The sequence below is a fragment of the Pleurodeles waltl genome, chromosome 1_2, assembly GCF_031143425.1.
Source record: "Pleurodeles waltl isolate 20211129_DDA chromosome 1_2, aPleWal1.hap1.20221129, whole genome shotgun sequence".
NCBI classification, from domain to species: domain Eukaryota; kingdom Metazoa; phylum Chordata; class Amphibia; order Caudata; family Salamandridae; genus Pleurodeles; species Pleurodeles waltl.
In genome coordinates, this window is record NC_090437.1 from 1287293493 (window position 1) to 1287314481 (window position 20989).

Consider the following 20989-nt stretch of genomic DNA (forward strand, 5'->3'; position numbering starts at 1 on the left):
TAGTGAACTGAATTTGTCCCATTGCTGCGTAAGCATTGAGGGTATGCTCGAAGTGTGCATTTATCTAAGATGTTCCAAATACTTTATACCCCCTGTTGAGCCTGAACTTCCCCAGCTTGCGCCTCCACTGAAGATGTTTCTGATCCTTGGAGGTTCACCAGATGGTGCGCCTGCACCTTAGACTCAGCCCTCCATTGTTGCTGTACGCCACAGGTGGTTCCAATACATGCTCCCCTCATGACTACCTTTTAAAGGCCTACCAATTCATGGCTCTGGAGGTAGCAGGTACCCAATTAAGTAGTTAGTAAGAGAGGTCATCAGTGCATCCCGAGACACCGTGTCTGTCAGGAGTTCGGAGGGCATACACCAACTAAGTGCCCGGCATCAGCCCATTGCAGATAAAGCAGTACTGGTGCATAGTCCGAGAAGAACTGCTTTAAGTGTCACCTCTGCGGGTCCACCCCAGCTACCAATATGTGGTCTAGATGGCTATAGGTAGGGTGAGTTAGTGAATGACAGGTATACTCTCACCCCCAAACCTCTATTTCCTCCCCTCCCCCCCCCCACCCACCCACCATCCTCTGGAGATGTTACACGCCAGCCATCCAGCCATTGCAGAAACGCAAGTTGTGCATAACCGCAGCAGGGAGGTGGTCATCAGGGGTTTGGTACCCTGCCTAGGCGTATATTGGTCCCCATCGCCATCCAGTACACAATTGTAGCCTCCAGCCCAGATCACTGGGGACCCCCCACTGCTCTTTAAGAGTAAGAGGTCCTGGATTATTTTAAAACCGTGTTTGTCATCCATGTGGACGCGTAAATGTTCAGGATTGTAATTTCCTTACCATCTAGTGCATCAGGAGTAGAAGATAACGATCCTCTATATGCATCTCACTGTAAGTGTGCCGAAATTGTACCCCAGGTGAAATCCAGATGGCCCCTCATAAAGCATAGGAAGAGACCCCTCCATTTCTTCCCCAGCTTCTGTAACTCTTCCCCTTATTAGCTGAGTTTCCTGTAAACAAGCTGTTTGCACCTTATGACGCTGGAGGAATGAGTGGGCCCTATATCTTTTAGAATAGCTCTTAAGGCCTGTGAGATTCCACGTTAAGGCATTCGTACAGTCATCCATACAGTACTACAAGTCTCGGAAATCAGCTGTAGCCTCCACACCTCCCTACCCCCAAAAAATAATGGATTGCCACAGTAGAGAATCACAGCAGATGAAGAATAAGTTCTCAGTACCGCACACTTGCTGCAATCAACAACCAGAAGAAGTACAGCTCAGTTAAACACCCTTCACTCACCTCACTCTGGATATACAGTAAAACAACAATAACTCGTACTGCATGTCCATCAAGATCTATGCTGTCAGGACCCACAACCTAACCCAGTAACCCACAATCATGGCCTACCATTAATTGTGGAAAAACCGGCTCCAACCCCGTACACAGTGTAACACCATACTACTCCTACTGTGGGCCTGTCGAGCCCTAGGGCAGTGTACTGTATGTTAAAGTATGACATTTATGTTATGGGTTCTAACAATAAAACCCCCCAATTTTTTTCTCTGCTGTAGAAAGGCTAGTAGCACGATTGGGGGTGTGCAGGAATACACAGTACACTGTGCTGACTTCTGAATGAAACTACTGAAGTTTGTACTTTAAAGTATCAAAAGAAAAGTTACTTCAAACCAAACTTGATGCCTAAGTCGAATTTAATGCAACATTTGGGTAAAAGGCAAATTTAGAAAGTTGTCACTCAGTTGCCCGAGTTTGCCAGTGACTGTTTACGATTGCTGGCCACGAAGGCAGCCTTCTGGGGGTGAAGGTGTTAACATCTCTAAGGAAAAAACACGCAAACTGCAGTGTTAACTCTCTCTGACAAGAATACCAAACAGGGTGGGAGCCAAAAAGGCAAGTGCCTTCCTAGGGCAAATGGTGGACACACACAAGAGGGTCTGCTCTTTTGTTCAAATAGACAAGTTGGTGTCAGGAACATGGAGGGGGGAAACAGTTACCAAAACAGTTTCCATGTAACCCTCAGGTAGGCACACCTAGGGTGATCTGCCAAGATCCACATACAAGAAAGGGATTCTGTCATCTTGAGAGTAGGCAGAATTTAGCATGTTAGGATAGCTAGATGCCACACCTAGCAGAACGTCTTAATCAGGCTGGAGGGTACGTGGTAGTCCATGGGCTAGTAGTCCCTGCATCTTCTGAGGGAAAGTTATGGGAATAAAAGTAAGATCCCTGACACCCAGACCTCTATTCATGTCTGCACTTGTGAAAAGACCACCCTGCTGTTTCCTGGACAGGGCAAAGAGAGGCTGTATCAGAGACTGGGCTGCACCCGCTCATCGTTTGCTAGCAAAGATGTGGTGAATCCAGGAAGCCACAATCTTTTGTCTGTTGCTGACTGTCGAAGAGCCTAGAATAGAAAGTTGCCCCTGTGTCTGCTAGATCTGGGAGAGTCGTCGTAGTGCAGTTTTGCCATCTAGGATAGACATTAGCCTCAGTTAAAGGAAACTGCTGGTCTCCCTGTAGCCGGAGAGCAATAGACCAGTTGCAACAGTTTTTTGGCTGGACTGCAAACTGACTTCAAGGAACATCGACCTCTGTGGGGTTCGGGCAAGCTATCAATTGGGAAAGGGCTGAGGAGGGAAAAATATAATAGAGCAAAGAAAAACTTGTGGTTTAACAGGGGCCACAATAGGCAAGCTGGGGAGTAGGCAATAACACTGAGCATGTGGGGGTATTTAGGGAAGAAGCACATGAACTAGAGAGCAAGAAAACACATGAACATCCCAGGAGGCCCTAAAGCACTGAAAGGATACAAATAATCCAATGAAAAGGATGGACAAAAGGCTATGTTTCAGCAGAGGGGCAAAAGCAAGAAGGAAAGCAGACAGATGAGAATGACAAATGAGCCAACTGATGGGAAGCACTGTGCTGGCTCTAAGTTCTCTGTAAGCCCTCTGTATGTTCCACAACAGGTCTTTCCACAACTAAAAGAGATCGGTTGAGTGAAGCTTAACTCCCTGTCTGCATGAGTTACTCAAGGTTTTTGCGACATTATTGGGACAGTGTTGGAAACATACAAGGGGTGACCACTTTCTAGTTCTTGATGTTAATGTAGCTCAGACCGCTCACCAATAATTGTTTTGATTTGTACTCCAATTTGCCTCTAGCTTAAAAACATGAACCTAGTTTCTCACCTCTGACCATCAACTGTCTCTTTTGTTGGAAGTCCCTTGTTCTTCCGATTATTTATTTATTTATTTATTTATTACTTAGTTATCTATTACTGTATTTATCACGACTGTTGGGTTTGTATTTAATGTGCCTTTTTTAAATATTCACTTGATTATGTGGAAGATACTCTCCTCTTAACACACTAGCTAAGCTTGATACATTATTGCTTAGGGAATATAGAAAGGAACGTATAGATTATTTTTGTTTTTTGCTTATAAAACAGATCAGTGCATGTACATTGTCAACATATTATCCTGTTTGCCTAACTTTTTGGTTCATCATATTAATTACATGCACTTTAATATATTATAGAGTTGGGTAGACTTTTTAACAAACGAAAAATGGGGTGATGCATAAATGTGGGTGATTTACTAAATTACTATTAAATCTGTCAATCCGATAAACCGCTTTCACAACAAATTTTGGGCCAGGGACTGAGCATTGTAACCATTATTGTAACCATAATCGGCTACTGAAAAAAAATGCATATTCCCATCTAGCGCTGGACGCATGCTAATTAATAACACAGGAATAAGGGGCTCCAAAGTGGATCTTACTAAAACTGTGAGAAAGGGAGTGGAGGGAATAACTGGAGGAGTGGAAATATTGAGGCCCAACCAGATGGCAAATAGTGCAGTGGGTCCATGTTAAACTGTAGTCTTTCATTAGTTTTATATAGCTAATACCTTATAAAATGTGAAGGCTGAAGACTTGGCCCTCTTCTGACCTTTTTGGTTTACACCTCTGAGCCACTCATAGTGGCTTTAGTCATTTTATACAGTTGCTGGAGTGAATACCCCTTGCTGTTCTTTAGAGCTGCTATTGGTGGCTGGCAGACAATCACTTCTTTCTCTCAAATAAAAAAGAAAGAAATGAAGCAGACTACTGTAGAGCTCAGACCATTAACCAGAAGGTTACAAAGGTACAACTTACCCCTTGCAGTGTTTGACAGTGTGCTTTGAGAATATAGCAAGCTGGCTCTCTTTATGGTGCATTAAAAAGACGTACACTGTGCAGAGTCCAGTGGATCCCCAATTGGTTGACAGAGGCAAAAGTAGATAACACCAATACTCCCTTTTGTGGTAGATTGGGCGAACAGTTAGACTTATCGGAGGATAGTGCTAAGCATTTGTTGTACTGACTTTGTGTTTAAAAGTTACAAGTAAGTAAAGTGTTCAAACCTGTGCACATAAATGTAAGTACAGTTGGTTTTGTGGGTTCACCTTCTGAAATTAGAGATTTAGGGGCCCAAGGTCCAAGATGTAACCAGCTGTTCGGGGCTCCCTGAATTCCACCAAGAGCAGGCTGCTGGTGTGGTTGTAGCTGGTCGCGCTACGATTAAGAGGTGTGGGGGGGGGGGCTCCTAAAGACCAGCTGCTCAGGGGGACAAGTCCGAGAGCTACCAAATGGGGGTTCCGGTCTCAGGGGACCTTCGTACAGGGGGGCCACAGCCTGTTCTTCGGGACTTGGGCCGGGCTCTGTGCTCAAAAGGGCTCCTTTTGGTCAGGGTCCTCCAGCTGACTTCCCTTGCGGGTGCTTGGTCCTGGTGCAGTAAGAATCGCGACTGGACTCTCACTGTTGATGCTTTGTGCAGGGCATCCGGTACCCTGGGGATTGGTGCTGCAAGGCCTCACTGGTTCCTCTGGTCATCACACTTAGTGAAGGGTGGGGGCAGTCCTGGTCCTCCAGTCGACGGGTGCCACCTCCTGGTTGGCTGCATTGTCGGTTGTGGCCTCAGGAACTGAAGGCGGTGGACTGGACTCTGCTTTTTGGTGCCTGAGGACTCCAGTGAAGTAGCTCCTCTACTCTAAGGAAGACTGATGGTGGTTTTGAAGTGCTGTCAGCCTACCTGAGATTCTGGTATTCCTTCCGCTTGCAGGACGAGCTGTTCTGTCACAATTGTCATGAGGATTTGAAAAGTGGTGTCTGTCGGCACACCTCCTATTCTTACTGTCTTTTCCTGCCTATCTTGCTGCCAAAAAGTGGTGTCAGGACAGGGTGGGTGGTTATCGCTGCCATCTGGAGAGACCTTGGTCACAATACAAAGGTGAATTAGCCTTTAAAGCTTCCCAGCCTCAAATGTCCATCCTGCCTGGAAGGGGTCCACCCAGGCTTTTGTCTTTTGTTCCTGGCCTCCTAGAGCACTGGCTTTCACCTCAAGAGATCAGAAATCTGTCTACGGTGGCTGTACTGGGTTATACCAGTCAGTTAACACATTAGCAGTCAGGTCTCTTTTCAGGGGGCACCTCCAAGGTGCCCTCTGAGTGCATGTATTAATAAATCTATTACTAGCATCAGTGAGGGTTTATTAATACCAGATGTTTGATACCAAGCATCCCTAGTGTCAGTGAAGCTTCCTGTAGCTGGGGAACTCTTAATGAGCAGGGTCCAGCACATGTAATCAGAATGTCTTCTCTGTTCGCTTCCTAGGTCTAAGAATAGATAGACAGTAGGGGCATATCTTCTCATGAAGATATGTCCTCACATATGATATAATGCACCCTACTTTAGGGCTGTAGGCCTTCCATAGGGGTGACTTGCGAATATCGCATGCAGTGGTAGTGCACCTGGCACACACTGTTTGACAGGTCATGCTTTCACTTTTGTGTGCACCAAGACACGCAGCCTGCAATCCCAGCATGTTTGGTGTGAGGTCACTGAAGGTGGCACATTTCGTGCTGCAGCCATAAGGGACCTGCTTTAGTACCCTAGACCCTAGGTGCCAGGGGTACCATGTACCAGGGACTTAGAGAGGGTGCTAAAGTTGGTGCCAATTGAGAGAAACAATTGTTTTAGGGAAAGAGATCTGGCAACTGGGGTCCTGACTATCGGGAACCCAGTGCACTTTCAGTCGCAATCACATCAGATACCAGGCAAAATGTAGGGGCTAACCATGGCAAAAAGGGTGCTTTCCTACAGAGAGTCTCTGTTTCTGCTTACCTGTTTTGGCTGTTTGTGTGCATTTTAGTGTTGCTGTCGTGTAAGGTTACTTGACTCCATCCTGCTTGATGAATGTTGATTGTTCATGCTTGCTTTTTTCCTCCTGCTTTTAAATTGTTGTTTATCTACTTTTTAGGCATTCTGTAGTTTTCATAAATTGATATAAAGTTATTCTTATTGTAAGGTCATCTTTCACATTGTATACTTTACTTCATTCAGACCGAACACAGTTCTGCGGTTACGCTTCAATCATTTTGCTACAGAGTGTAGCTGGGACCACTTGTATGTTTACGATGGCGACTCAATATATGCCCCATTATTGGCAGCTTTCAGGTAAGATATAAAGTAATCTGCTTATGCTTCATTTCATTTAATTTCTGTTACTAATTTTGAATAAAAAACAATAATAATGAAGTGTTGGATGTTCGTTTGTTTCCAAGTAGTGCTTCAGTCCTTCTAATCCATTTGGAATTTGGCTTACTGAATCTTTTGTCGGTGCATGGTAGTCGCAGCCCATCTAACTTACCTTCTTCGATCATTTCTCCCCCCCCCCCCTCCTAAAATCATTCAAACTACCCGAGTTAAAAGTGTAAATGTGCTTTGAAATTCCAAGTTTGAATTTCCTCAGGCTTTCTACTATTAGGATTTTCTGACATGTTACTTGCTGGGTGCCTTTGTTCCACGTTTTCCTAGGATTTCTGGGTAATAGGTTTCCAGACATTTCTGGATAAGAGGAGTGCTGCGGTTTTTTGGCTTATAAGGTAGCTGGGATTTCTTGGGGTTGAGTGTGCTGTTGGTTAGGCAGGCTTCTTATGAAATCTGAAGGTACCATCATCTGAATAATTTAAAAGTAATATAGAGGGTAATGAAAAATTGAGTTTGGAGCTTGGCTGTCATTTTGGGGAATTGTTTGAGTCTTAAAATGATATCATGTGAACTAAAGCTCAAGAGTGATTATGACATTTGGAAGACTGTTTTTAAAATCCGTAATGATCTGCATGTATATTGTTGCCCTATCTCAAATTCTTCCAAGTATTAGAATTCTGTTGTGGCATAACTGGTTCCTATCCTTTAAAAAAAAAAAACAGAGTACCATATGAGAAAGTAATGAGATTTAAAGAGTTAAAGAAGCTGGAACAGCCAGGTTTTTAGCAATTTGCTAAAGTCTGTGAGCGAACGACAAGCTCTTAGCACCGAAAGGTAGGGTGTTCCAGAACTTGGGGCCCAGATGGAAAAATGCACGACCTCCTTGGTAGGATTTCCTGATTCTGGAAATTTCAGCTAAATCAAGATGGCTAGATCGCAAGGAACATGGAGTTGAATCCCAAAACACAAGGGATCTTAAGTACAAAAGCCCATTCTTGAATCGACATTTATGCACATAGCATAAAGTGTTGAATTGAATGCGCCTTTCAATTGGCAGCCAGTGGAGATCAAGAAGCAAGCTGAATGTGGGGGTGAATTTAATGGGGTGAAGCAGGCACCGTGCTGCAGCATTCATTATTATCTGAAGGAATTTCAGTAGGGCTTTTGAGATGCCCTGATAGAGGATATTACCACAGTCCAGTCTAGAATTAACCAGGGCCTGGACTACAGTTCTCTGGGCTGAGACCAGGAGGAAAGAAAGGATATTCGTGAGCCTTTTAAAAATGTCAAAGCAGTTGGCCACCACCTAGCTATCTGGGTTAATAGCTTGTCATCAAGCCGGACCCCTAGGTTCTTTTTACTACTGGTACTGGGGTGGGAGTATTACCCATGGTCGTGGGCCACAAGTGTGGTCCCCAAAGGATAGGCAGATTGCCCACCAGCAGAGCCTAAGTTTTGTCCCCATGTAGTTTTATAGAGTTGTCTTTCAACCAGTATGAGACCTGGGAGAGGCAGATGTTTAACGCTTCTGCATTGTGATTATCTTTCGATGACAAGGTTTGATTATCACCTGCATATGAAAAAGTGAGACCATTTTTTAACTATCTGCAAATGGTTTGACATACAGATTGAAAAGAAGAGGGCTTAGGGTGGACCCTTGAGGAACCCCCGAAATTGGAGAGCGTGGTTTCGACCTTTGATGTGCATGAACCTGGAATGTGCTGTTTTTGCAGGAAGTATCTCAACCAAGACAAGGCTATGCCCTGTACTCCCATTTCCTCTAATTTTAAAAGATGAGTGGTGTGATTTACAGTGTCAAATGCAGCATTGAGATCTAAGAGGATCAGTGCAGTAGCACCACCAGTATATAACTGATGCCTTGGGTCTTCAGTAACGCAGACAAGAGCTAATTTGGTGCTGTGCCAGGGCTAAACCCTGCTTGTGAAGGGTGAAGTAGGCCATTCAGTTAAATGTATGATATAAGTTACTGATTTACATGTTTTTCTAACACTTTGGCCAAAGTATTTAATAGAAATACTTAAAATACTTAATAGAAAAAAAAAATACCTATAGTGCATGCTTGGATACCAAGGTAGATGTTGACAGTTCACCTGTAAATTGTATAGTGTGTGTGTACGCTGTTGGATACAAACTGGAGTTGGTAATTAACATACCTTGTCTAAGCATCTTGAAAGGTATAAAGGAGGAAAATAAATCTAAGAAAGAAGAAACCTAGAACAGTCAAATTATCACAGCATTTGAGTGAATTACTTAAATTTTAAACCATGGTTGCTGTACAAACAGTTTGAGATTTGGAATCTATGATTAAGTAGCACCCAGTTCTGTTGCTTTTGCTTAGGTTCATGCATAGAAATACTGTGTATGTAAATACATACATAGGGCCGTAAAAAAAATCAGTCCTACCTAGGCTTCTGATGGCATTATTGGAACTTTCACTATTGTGCTGGCGTATAATCGGTGGGGAAAGTTGACAGCAAAACAGAAACTATTTCTGTGGAAATATTGTAACAAGGTGACCGTTGTGTAGCAGGAGGGGACTTTCGCCTTATGGTCGTTTGAACTCATAAACTTATCTAATTTCTCTCGGTTGGCATGTGGTTGGTAGCCATGGTGAAGGAGATACAGCCATGTTGTCTGCTGTCCTCATGTAGGATAGACATTCTCACTATGTGTGGTATAAAATGTTATTGGGTGATTTCCAGTTGAGCAGTAGTAATGTATTGCCTTGAGTAAGTACTAGTTAAATTAGTTGGAAATCTGCCTGTTATAATGCAAGTTATGCGGTGAAATAGACTCCTAGGGTGATTACTATGTTTGAAAATGATTTCTAATTGATGCAAAGCATGTGATTAAAGTCTACTTTACAGTTACAGTTCCAACAACTACAGTTGTCTCTTGCAGTCGCTGTAGTTTGTCTGCTGTCCATATTGCTCTATGGAAGAGCGTGAATATCCATTGTGCTAAAGTGGGTAGAATGTTATTGACCAGGATCTCCAATTCTTGCAATACAGTTGGGAAATTCTGTGGTCTTTGTCCCATTTTCAATAATGTTAGTAGTTTGGATGTTTTGGGATTTATTGATTTAGTAGAGTTTAGTTACCATATGTCAGGTTTTCTGTAAATTGGCAATTACACTTGGTAATGATGAGTTTTAATGTTGCTTAAGCTTTTTTGAATATGCCACTTTCAATTAGAGAAAAGTGTACCATCGTTTTTGCTTTGTAGTTTGTAGAGATGTTGCTGGTTCCCAAAGAATCTAGGTTCATTTCTGGAACCTAATTCTTGACATGAAAAATGCCACATTTCATCTTTGCTTTCCAACATACATGTAAATGTTTGATTTACATTTTTTGCTTAACCATATTGAGCCCATATAAAGTTCGCTATGTACCAGAATTAAAGACACTTTAGTATCTTTTTTAGACTATCTTTTTAGGAGAATGATGGACCTGGTTTGTGCATAGTCAAGTTTGTTATTATTGAGATGTCTTGTGCCAGAGTTTTCTCTACTGCTAACTTTATAAAGGACAGCAAGGTATTATAATGGAGCCGGAGCGATCCTTGTTGGAACTAGAAAGCTGTTTAATAGGAGTGAAAATCTGCCAAGTTGATCCGTCTATCTTTAGTGAGTCTCCATGTCTGTAGCGTTGTACTTTTTGTGCCTTTCCAAGTTAATTAATTACTTCATTTAATATTCTGTAGAATTATTTGGCTCTCCTGATGGATATCATACTGATTTAAATAATTTATCATTGGGGTTACCATAATCATAATAATGTAGATTTTCCCCCCGCTAGTTGAAACATTTTGCAGACCACCCATCCAGTAAGTCTTAATTTATTTTTGTTGTTTGTTGTGTCTTACTGATTCTATGAGGTTGTTACATTGAATTTTACTCCAAGGTATTTAAGTAATCTGGTTGCCAGGTAAATTTGTGTCATCGAACGCATATCCTGGGCAGAAGACATTCATTGGTCTTAATCCTGATCCTGAGTAATGACATAATTCAGATACAATGTATAACTCTGAGGTTTCACTCTCTGGTTGCTAAAAGATCATCAAGAAGAGTCTGTGAAATGGAGTCTTTTTATCTTAACAAACCTCATATGATATTTGTAGGAAGTTGGCTCTGTATGTGCTATTTCAAAGTAAGGAATAGCATGCACAGAGTCCAAGGGTTCCCCTTAGAGGTAAAATAGTGGTAAAAATAGATAATACTAATGCTCTATTTTGTGGTAGTGTGGTCGAGCAGTAGGCTTATCCAAGGAGTAGTGTTAAGCATTTGTTGTACATACACATAGACAATAAATGAGATACACACACTCAGAGACAAATCCAGCCAATAGGTTTTGTTATAGAAAAATATCTTTTCTTAGTTTATTTTAAGAACCACAGGTTCAAATTCTACATGTAATATCTCATTCGAAAGGTATTGCAGGTAAGTACTTTAGGAACTTCAAATCATCAAAATTGCATGTATACTTTTCAAGTTATTCACAAATAGCTGTTTTAAAAGTGGACACTTAGTGCAATTTTCACAGTTCCTAGGGGAGGTAAGTATTTGTTAGGTTAACCAGGTAAGTAAGACACTTACAGGGCTTAGTTCTTGGTCCAAGGTAGCCCACCGTTGGGGGTTCAGAGCAACCCCAAAGTCACCACACCAGCAGCTCAGGGCCGGTCAGGTGCAGAGTTCAAAGTGGTGCCCAAAACGCATAGGCTAGAATGGAGAGAAGGGGGTGCCCCGGTTCCGGTCTGCTTGCAGGTAAGTACCCGCGTCTTCGGAGGGCAGACCAGGGGGGTTTTGTAGGGCACCGGGGGGGACACAAGTCCACACAGAAATCTCACCCTCAGCGGCGCGGGGGCGGCCGGGTGCAGTGTAGAAACAAGCGTCGGGTTTGTACTGGAAGTCAATGGGAGATCTCGGGATCTCTTCAGCGCTGCAGGCAGGCAAGGGGGGGGTTCCTCGGGGAAACCTCCACTTGGTCAAGGGAGAGGGACTCCTGGGGGTCACTCCTCCAGTGAAAGTCCGGTCCTTCAGGTCCTGGGGGCTGCGGGTGCAGGGTCTCTCCCAGGTGTCGGGACTTGGGACTCAAAGAGTCGCGGTCAGGGGAAGCCTCGGGATTCCCTCTGCAGGCGGCGCTGTGGGGGCTCAGGGGGGACAGGTTTTTGTACTCACAGTCTTAGAGTAGTCCTGGGGTCCCTCCTGAGGTGTTGGATCGCCACCAGCCGAGTCGGGGTCGCCGGGTGCAGTGTTGCAAGTCTCACGCCTTTTGCGGGGAGCTTGCAGGGTTCTTTAAAGCTGCTGGAAACAAAGTTGCAGCTTTTCTTGGAGCAGGTCCGCTGTCCTCGGGAGTTTCTTGTCTTTTCGAAGCAGGGGCAGTCCTCAGAGGATGTCGAGGTCGCTGGTCCCTTTGGAAGGCGTCGCTGGAGCAGGATCTTTGGAAGGCAGGAGACAGGCCGGTGAGTTTCTGGAGCCAAGGCAGTTGTCGTCTTCTGGTCTTCCTCTGCAGGGGTTTTTCAGCTAGGCAGTCCTTCTTGTAGTTGCAGGAATCTAATTTTCTAGGGTTCAGGGTAGCCCTTAAATACTAAATTTAAGGGCGTGTTTAGGTCTGGGGGGTTAGTAGCCAATGGCTACTAGCCCTGAGGGTGGGTACACCCTCTTTGTGCCTCCTCCCAAGGGGAGGGGGACACAATCCTAACCCTATTGGGGGAATCCTCCATCTGCAAGATGGAGGATTTCTAAAAGTTAGAGTCACCTCAGCTCAGGACACCTTAGGGGCTGTCCTGACTGGCCAGTGACTCCTCCTTGTTGCTTTCTTTGTTCCCTCCAGCCTTGCCGCCAAAAGTGGGGGCCGTGGCCGGAGGGGGCGGGCAACTCCACTAAGCTGGAGTGCCCTGCTGGGCTGTGACAAAGGGGTGAGCCTTTGAGGCTCACCGCCAGGTGTTACAGCTCCTGCCTGGGGGAGGTGTTAGCATCTCCACCCAGTGCAGGCTTTGTTACTGGCCTCAGAGTGACAAAGGCACTCTCCCCATGGGGCCAGCAACATGTCTCTAGTGTGGCAGGCTGCTAGAACTAGTCAGCCTACACAGACAGTCGGTTAAGTTTCAGGGGGCACCTCTAAGGTGCCCTCTGTGGTGTATTTTACAATAAAATGTACACTGGCATCAGTGTGCATTTATTGTGCTGAGAAGTTTGATACCAAACTTCCCAGTTTTCAGTGTAGCCATTATGGTGCTGTGGAGTTCGTGTTTGACAGACTCCCAGACCATATACTCTTATGGCTACCCTGCACTTACAATGTCTAATGTTGTGTTTAGACACTGTAGGGGTACCATGCTCATGCACTGGTACCCTCACCTATGGTATAGTGCACCCTGCCTTAGGGCTGTAAGGCCTGCTAGAGGGGTGTCTTACCTATACTGCATAGGCAGTGAGAGGCTGGCATGGCACCCTGAGGGGAGTGCCATGTCGACTTACTCGTTTTGTCCTCACTAGCACACACAAGCTGGCAAGCAGTGTGTCTGTGCTGAGTGAGAGGTCTCCAGGGTGGCATAAGACATGCTGCAGCCCTTAGAGACCTTCCTTGGCATCAGGGCCCTTGGTACTAGAAGTACCAGTTACAAGGGACTTATCTGGATGCCAGGGTCTGCCAATTGTGGATACAAAAGTACAGGTTAGGGAAAGAACACTGGTGCTGGGGCCTGGTTAGCAGGCCTCAGCACACTTTCAATTGTAAACATAGCATCAGCAAAGGCAAAAAGTCAGGGGGCAACCATGCCAAGGAGGCATTTCCTTACAATATTTTTTTAGGGAGATGTTTGTGCTGCTTTTTTCCCCTTTCTGCATTAAATAAATGTGTCTTTCACATGGTTTACATGCCTGCTTTTTATTTTCTTGTTAAAGTATTTCATTATGAACAGGCAAATCTTGAAAGCTGTGGACTTAAAGCTTCTGGATATATTGAGAACATCACTTATTCGAGATGTAAAAAAAAAAAAAAAACATTGCCTTGTGCATTTCCAGCACTTGTACCTCTTTATATAAACTTACTACAGGCCAATGAAATGGGTTATGGATTTGATATGTAGGCAAGCACAATTTGTCTGTTTTCCCCATACCTATAAATTTGCTCCTCGTTGAAGACATTTTTTTAAGCTTTATTCAAAGAAAAGGGGCAAAGATGAGATGAGGAAGGCAGTACAGAAGTGATGTACATTGCTCATTAGCGAACAAGGCAGTACAAGTGAGCATTTGAGAATTCTGAGAATAGGAACGACAGAAGGGTGGGTGTTTGGGAAGGTGATGGCCACGAGGGTTGGATTCACGTTTAATGGGTGGAATGTTAAATGGGCCCTCACTCTTTCTCACATGTAGCATAGGAGGATGAGAGATTGTGGCTGGGGCCAGTCTGCAGTCCCCTGCCTGGAGGTTCCTGCAGTTTTACTGGGTTCAGAGGAGTCCTGCTATGCCCATAGCCTGTAATTTAGGGTGCAGGATCACCAGGCTACTATCTGACATAATGAAACACTCCTCTTCCCCCTGTGATAACTATCTGCCAAGCTGCTAACAAGGGCCAGTGAATTATTGTAGAGCCACCACACGTTGTCTTTCTGCTTACTTGACCGTTGTCAATCATTGAATCAAATCCACCACTACAAATAATGTAATGCTTGAGAGTCTAGGAGGTTCACTATGATTCTTCTGCCCAGTTTTATTGCTGTAGTCTGACCCTAGAATCCTAGCATTTGTAGAGATTTCTTATAAGAAGAACTGAGCATCAAAGCATACTCAAAATAGTGACACATGGATGTTTGTATCTGGGTAGGAGTAAATCATTTTCCCCTTTCTCTTTTGTATTTGCACTCAAAATATTGTTTGCAAGACACATACGTGTTGGTGTTATGTTGCTCCTGTAAAGATCTGCATGATACTACACAGTTTGTTTTTATTTCATGTGCCAGGTATTTAATGGTGATTAAACTGAATTAGGCTTTGACTCGCATCAATTTAGAACATGCTCTTTGCATGGTTTAATAAGTATTTTACAAGGCAAATTGGTCTCTTCTTTTGGCTACGCAAGTACAAACCCTTTGGCTTTGCCAGTGGTCTTTGCTAATGATGCTTCAGCAGAGAGACCAAAAAAGTTTTCAGCACTAACAAAAAGCAACAAGAAGCTCAATAATTCATACTTGCCCATGCACATCTATGTGTGATAAAGCGACAATGCCGGAGCATCAATGCTCATACATGTTTCACCATGCATGTATATTCATCATGACACGAATGGCCATTTTGTTTTTTAGTTGAATTACTGTTTGTTCCAAGATGTCAAGTGTTCTTGCTGCTGGTTCCTACTAAAACGTTTGTAAAAACTAAAGATTTAGATTAGGATGGAGAATAACTGAAGGAGTTGGGGGTTTAAAGAAAGAGCATCTACCAGGTTAAGTAAGGAAAGGGTGTGATAGTATAGAGGTGCTAGTTAAAGACCAAAGCAAGCAGCATGTGGAGGGGCAGGGGAGCAACAGAGGTGAGGTTGGGCGGAGCAACACGTAGAGCGTGGAGATGGTAATTGTGAGTGGGGTAGTGCGTTCAGTGGAGAGAGCAAGAGAACACACACGTGAAATGCTCCGCAAAAAATAAAGTAGCTCATTGAATATAAGCAGCTGAAGGATTAACTCATTTACTCATAAGGATGGGAAAAAAACATCCTCCGGGGAAGACTGACCAAAGAATAGAGATGAAAGCCATCCAATAAGAAGCAAATGAGATTGCCAAGAAAGTCAACCAGTAGTAAGCAATGACTGTAACTATTAATATTGCTCACAATGGATGTACGCCGACAGACCGCGAACAGCTGTAGGCAAGAGTTAAAAAATGTATTCCCACAGAGTGTACGAAACGTGGTCTATTTATTGCGCTTTCCATTCACTTGCAGACAGTTTAGTTCATGCCTTACCTTATCTTGGTGTGCGGCATAATTTTAAGAAACTAGTGCGCTGTTGATATGTTGTTTGAAATGCATTGTTGAGTACTTAAGTTGTAAATTAATATTCTGGTCACAGTTAACTTGTTAATAATTTCCACTTTTACAAGGTTTATTGTGGTTCTGTTTTATTTGCAACTGAAACCAGGATATGGGACCACAGACTGCTTCTTAGTAGCCTTTTCATTTCAGCAAAATGTATGTCCATAAGTTCCATGCGTAATTGTGCGTCCGGGCAGCGCTAAAATGCATCTTTTCCATGCATTTTTTTTTTCTGTAAATCTGTTTTATTGTTTTCATAATACATCAGCAATAACGATCGCAGTGTCAGGGGTGAAGCCACAGGGCGGATCGGGAGTACAACCAGGAAGGGATCTCCCATTCTGCAGTTGAGTGCACAGCCATATTCCAAAGCATAATAAAGTCCGATAAGTACAGTCATCATCCAATATTGCAATACATAAACATCAGTATCAATGCATATGTTGGATGAATGTGACTATAGTGTAGGTGAGCTTTAAGTGTGTCAGGGCATGGTAGTATGAGTGGGCAAGTTGGTTGGGTCAAGAGTAAGTGTTGCAAGTTGTGGTTGAGAACAAGCATGTAGAAACACAAGCAGGCAGGATTACACACACAGTGCTCCACAATGTGGTCTGCTGGTATTACTAATTCACTGCATCTAGTGCGAGCAGCACTGTATCACGGATGTTGTTTTTAGCTTCAATTTTCACTACATATACATCCCAGTTTTCACTCCCTGGGCGCAACTGGCCCCTGCCACATGGGGTTTGGAGTACTCTGGCTTCTGCTCTTGCCCATACTATTTCTAATTGAAGCCATTTGGAGGTCTTTGAGTGGTAGGGGCACCTTCCACTGAACCTTCCACTGCATAGCAATTTGGCGTTTAAACAAAATAAATGCTTGGTCAACCAATCTGTGAAGATATGACTCCTTTGGCTTTGGGGAGAATTCCCAATAAGGATGACTCGGGGGGGGGGGGGGGAGTGGGGGGGGGGAGATTAGGGGGCCAGTGAGTGTTCCATTAGTTCATGGACTTGACCGGTGATGATGTGCCACGTGTTCAGCAGTGGGGGGAAGTCCCACACCATGTGATAAAACCCTGCCTCATCTAATCTGCATCTCGGGCATCTAGAAGCATGCTTTTAATGTGCTGCAGGGATAAGTATGCATGATGGATGAAATTAAACTGAGTGAAGGGAAATCTGGAATTACGTGAGGCCATCATTTGTTGGAGAGCTCTTGTCCATGTTTTCAGTGTTTATGGTTGCGGAAGAAAGGAGTTCAATCTAGTAAGCGCTGCCTCCATATTTGTGGTAACGTTCGCAGACAGGGCTACTTACAATGATATTACCTTCCCCTGGCTAATGTCTGATAATAGTGTGTGAAGCATGGGTGACTGCTTCTGTTCCACGTCACCGGTGCCCCAAGTGTCCCACATTAATCGGCGAGTAGCATGATAAATTAAGAATTGGCCCAGAGAGGAAAGCTCCATAATGTCTGCTTAGGGCATAAAGGTACCATTGTCAAAGAGGTCCCAAAATGTCACCACCCTGCCTTCTCCATCCAGGGGGTGTAGTAATGATTTGTGGCCAGGTTATGTTAAAAAGACCCCTCACCCACCAGCCAAGTTGGTGGCATGCTTCATCATCGGGGACCCACCCGAAACACCTAGCGTGTCACAGGTGTGCTGCGACACCTGATTACAGCGGAGCAGGTTTTGTCATTTTTACCACACATACTGGTTGGATTTGGCACGAGAATGAGTGATGGTTCAGTAGATCACATTTTATTAACAGGAGATTTCACAAAAATGAAATGCACTGTTAATAACTGAAAGGCCAAAAAACTGAACCAATGACTCACAGCTCATGAGCTGTAAAGCACTTCAAGGCACCAACCGCTTTACAGTCCATTCACTCACCTTTCATACATGACATGCACAAGACCGTTCACTCCGCCAGCCACGGTCACAGCACATTACAACACTTGCATCAACAGACAGCGCCACTCAAGGGCCCATCACTTACATACAACCACATGCCTGATACAGCAATCACACAGGCTGATGGGAGAGTGTGGACTGGTGTTTGGCTGACAGTGTGTTGCAGTAGCCAACAGCAAGTCAATATTTACACAACCAGCCTCTCCACGCACAATACCATAACTTTTTTTTTTTTTAACAACAAAGAAACCACTAACTAATTAGAAATAAGTACACAACTACAAGCACCAAAGCTCTAACTAAATACATGACAAAAATGCCAACCATGAAACTGAAAACATGTAAATATAAAACCGGCAGTTTACGCTCACAGTAGTTCCCAGTAATTCTTCTGGGTGTGGTAATTCCTGAAACAGCCACCCACACACAGCCCAGGCTTCGAAGGACAATCTGAGCAGTACATTCAAGTCTCCCTCCGGATAGCTCTTCGAGCACAGACTCTACATTTCTTAGCTGGAAAGTCTTTTTTGGGCGTGGGAGGAATGTGCTCAGCAAAGTACGATCTTTCAATCTAGCCACATCCTCCACCACTGCTTCTCTAGGAACTCTTGCCTGTTCCACCACAATAAGGCTCTCTATCACTGACTCCTGATATTTCATAAATGTCATCTTTGACTCTGGAGACTTATACTTGAACACAATAAAAGCATTAAAAGTTGCCAAGTGGAACAGGTGAATTGCTAACATCATATACCAAACGTAAGACTTAAAAACAGCAGTATAAGGTTCCAACCTCTGATCAAATCTACACCTCCCATGTGCCTATTATAATCTAAAATGCACACAGGTTCGCGCACTTCGACAACCTGGCCACAAATAGTCATGGGGAAGTACTCTCATCATGGATGTTACTTAGCATCTAGACATCCCTCCTGTCTGTAAATTCCAGCGCTAGCAGCTCATCATTCTGCAAGGCACTGCACTGTCCCCTCAAGTTTTTTACAGACCAGCTCCCTTGGATAGCCTTTCCGGTTACAACGAATTGTGCCACACGCAACAGTGTCCACCCTAAACAATTCCTTGAACAACTGCACTCCACTGTAGAAATTAACTACATACAAATGGTGACCTTTGTTAAACAGTCATCTACCAAGTTCCCACATAATTTTCTTACTAACTCCAAAAGTGGGCGGACAACCGGGGGGGTTAGTACTGGAATCCTAACCAGTGTAGACCTGGAAATTATACACATATCCTGTACTACTTTCAGACAGCATATACAATTTAATTCCATACCGTGCCCTCTTGCTAGAAACGTACTGCCTAAAAACCAAACAACGTATGAACAGGACCAAAGAGTCGTCCACAGCTATTTCCATGCCTGGAACATAAACCTCTGGAAACCGATCTACAAAATGATCAAGGACAGGCATATTCTTAAAAAGACGTTCAGAATCAGGGTGATCTTGTGGCAAGGCTAAAGCACTGTCAACAAAATGTAGCATCCAAAGAAGAAGCAAATAACTATTACGACTCATGGTTGCAGGAAATATAGCTGTTGCCATTAAGGGACTAGTAGACCAATAAGAAGCCACTCACGGCTTCCTCATCAAACCCGTCAAAAAAGTCAAACCAAAAAACTTTCATCACTTCCAAATTTGTGGGATTCCACTGGGTAGCTCTAGAGTGTGGCCTAAGTGTGGCAGCGTTGTCCCTCAAATACTGCTCTGTATACATATTTGGCTGCTCAACCATCCCTTCCAAAAACACATTGTCCATAAACAACTGAAAGAAATTGACAGACCTAAAGTTCTCTGTATTGACTCTACACCCCAGGAGACCAGTAAAGGCAGGCAGCTCTGGCTGCTCCATATTTGGGGCAACCTAGAATTTAGGTCTTCCAATGGGAAACCTTTCAGCCCCAGGTTGCTGCACTATTGGCACATTGGTGTTCTCCTCTAAAACAGGCCCTTCATCTGCACTGAGAGTGGCTTCCTCATTGGAAGATTCCTGCCCGACAAACTTCACTGCCAGAATCTCTCACTTCCTCCTCTGCCTCAGATGCAAAGTTAGTCGTAATCATGATCCGACAATGACTCAAAAAGCATACCAACAACCTGCTGAGTGGTCATCCTGTGGCTAGCTGTGAACCTTCCTACGAAAAGTGACTGGACAAATGCACCACGAACAACCAGCCCTGTGTAAGATGAGTAATAAACAAAGTGTGGTTTTATCACAAAGAGTTATGTACTGAAAAACTCTACCACTCACTTGCTGGAAAATCCTTCTCAGCAGCAACTACTCTGCACAGACACAGTAATCACCAATGATATTCCACTAAAAAGAAAAAAAGAAAAACAAATTAGACATAAGACAACACAAATATCATTGTGCACAAATCTAAGGACAATTTCACACACATTCCTGCGTTTAGTACACCACCTACAAGCATGTCATTCATGCATGGCAATAATACTCCTTGGTTTTAATTACCTAAAACATGCAGTTACGCGAACCGCAGGTCAACCACTACCAAAACTGCAAGGAGCCACAACAAAGGAAGCACAAGCTTTGAACTAGAACAAAAAGGAGAAATAAACTGTTATAATCACAAATGCAATTCTTCTCCAGTTGACAAACACCCCACCATCAAGCATTTAGAAATTGGTGCCTAAGTGGCAATGACAAAAAAATAGGCCTATGTACCACTAGGGGGACAGAAAAGACCTTTAGTAGTGTGCCCCCATGGGGAGCAACCCTTGCCCAAGGGGCCACCCCTCCCCTACCAAAAAACAAAAAAAGACACACCCACTATCCCTGGTGCCTAAGTGGCTTCTGCCCCCGGTGGCAGATGGGCCTAAAGAAATAGGCTGATCTGCCACCAAGGGGGGCAGAAATGGGCAAGGGGGGGGCCAAGGGGGTCGCTCCCACCCCCCAAAGAAATAAATCCCTGGTGTTCCAGTGGTTCCTGCCCTCCCCTTGGGGCAAATCACCCCTAAAATAATAGGCCGATCTGCCCCTAAGGGTTTGCAATCCCCCCGGCCGGAGGAAAAACTCCCCTCTTCCTCCTAACGCGCGCTGGAACATATGTCTTCCAGCGCAACCAGCACTCTCTAATGATGTCAGCGTGCAATCATGCGCTGATGTCATTAGAGGGGGGTGGGGGTGGGGGTGGAAGGGGAAGGGCTTCTCCATCCCTGCCCTGGTGGGTGGGAGGGAAGCCCACAGAGCGAGCGCTCCCGCCGAGCTCTGGAGCCGGGACGTAATGGTTATGTCCTCGGCACAGGAGCACTGTGCCGCGGGACGCAACTATTACGTCCGCGGCACAGAACCAGTTAAAATCGTGAACACTTGTAGAAACTCCCTACATACTGTAGGATCTATATTTAGCTTACAAACGTTTGGGTGAGTGCCTATCTTATTGTTGATCATAACTAATTGTGGATTTTTTTCTTTCTTTC

The 20989-nt window shown here is 44.2% G+C and overlaps 1 protein-coding gene across 2 annotated transcripts in view; it reads left to right on the plus strand.

Moving 5' to 3' along the window:
• The window catches only part of ATRN (attractin), a 670776-nt gene that overhangs the window by 24792 nt on the left and 624995 nt on the right, over window positions 1-20989 (plus strand). For both annotated transcript variants that reach the window (XM_069205063.1, XM_069205055.1), the window contains exon 3: window positions 6414-6527. In XM_069205063.1, the coding sequence (XP_069061164.1) occupies window positions 6414-6527 (114 nt within the window). The remainder of the gene's footprint in view (window positions 1-6413; window positions 6528-20989) is intronic.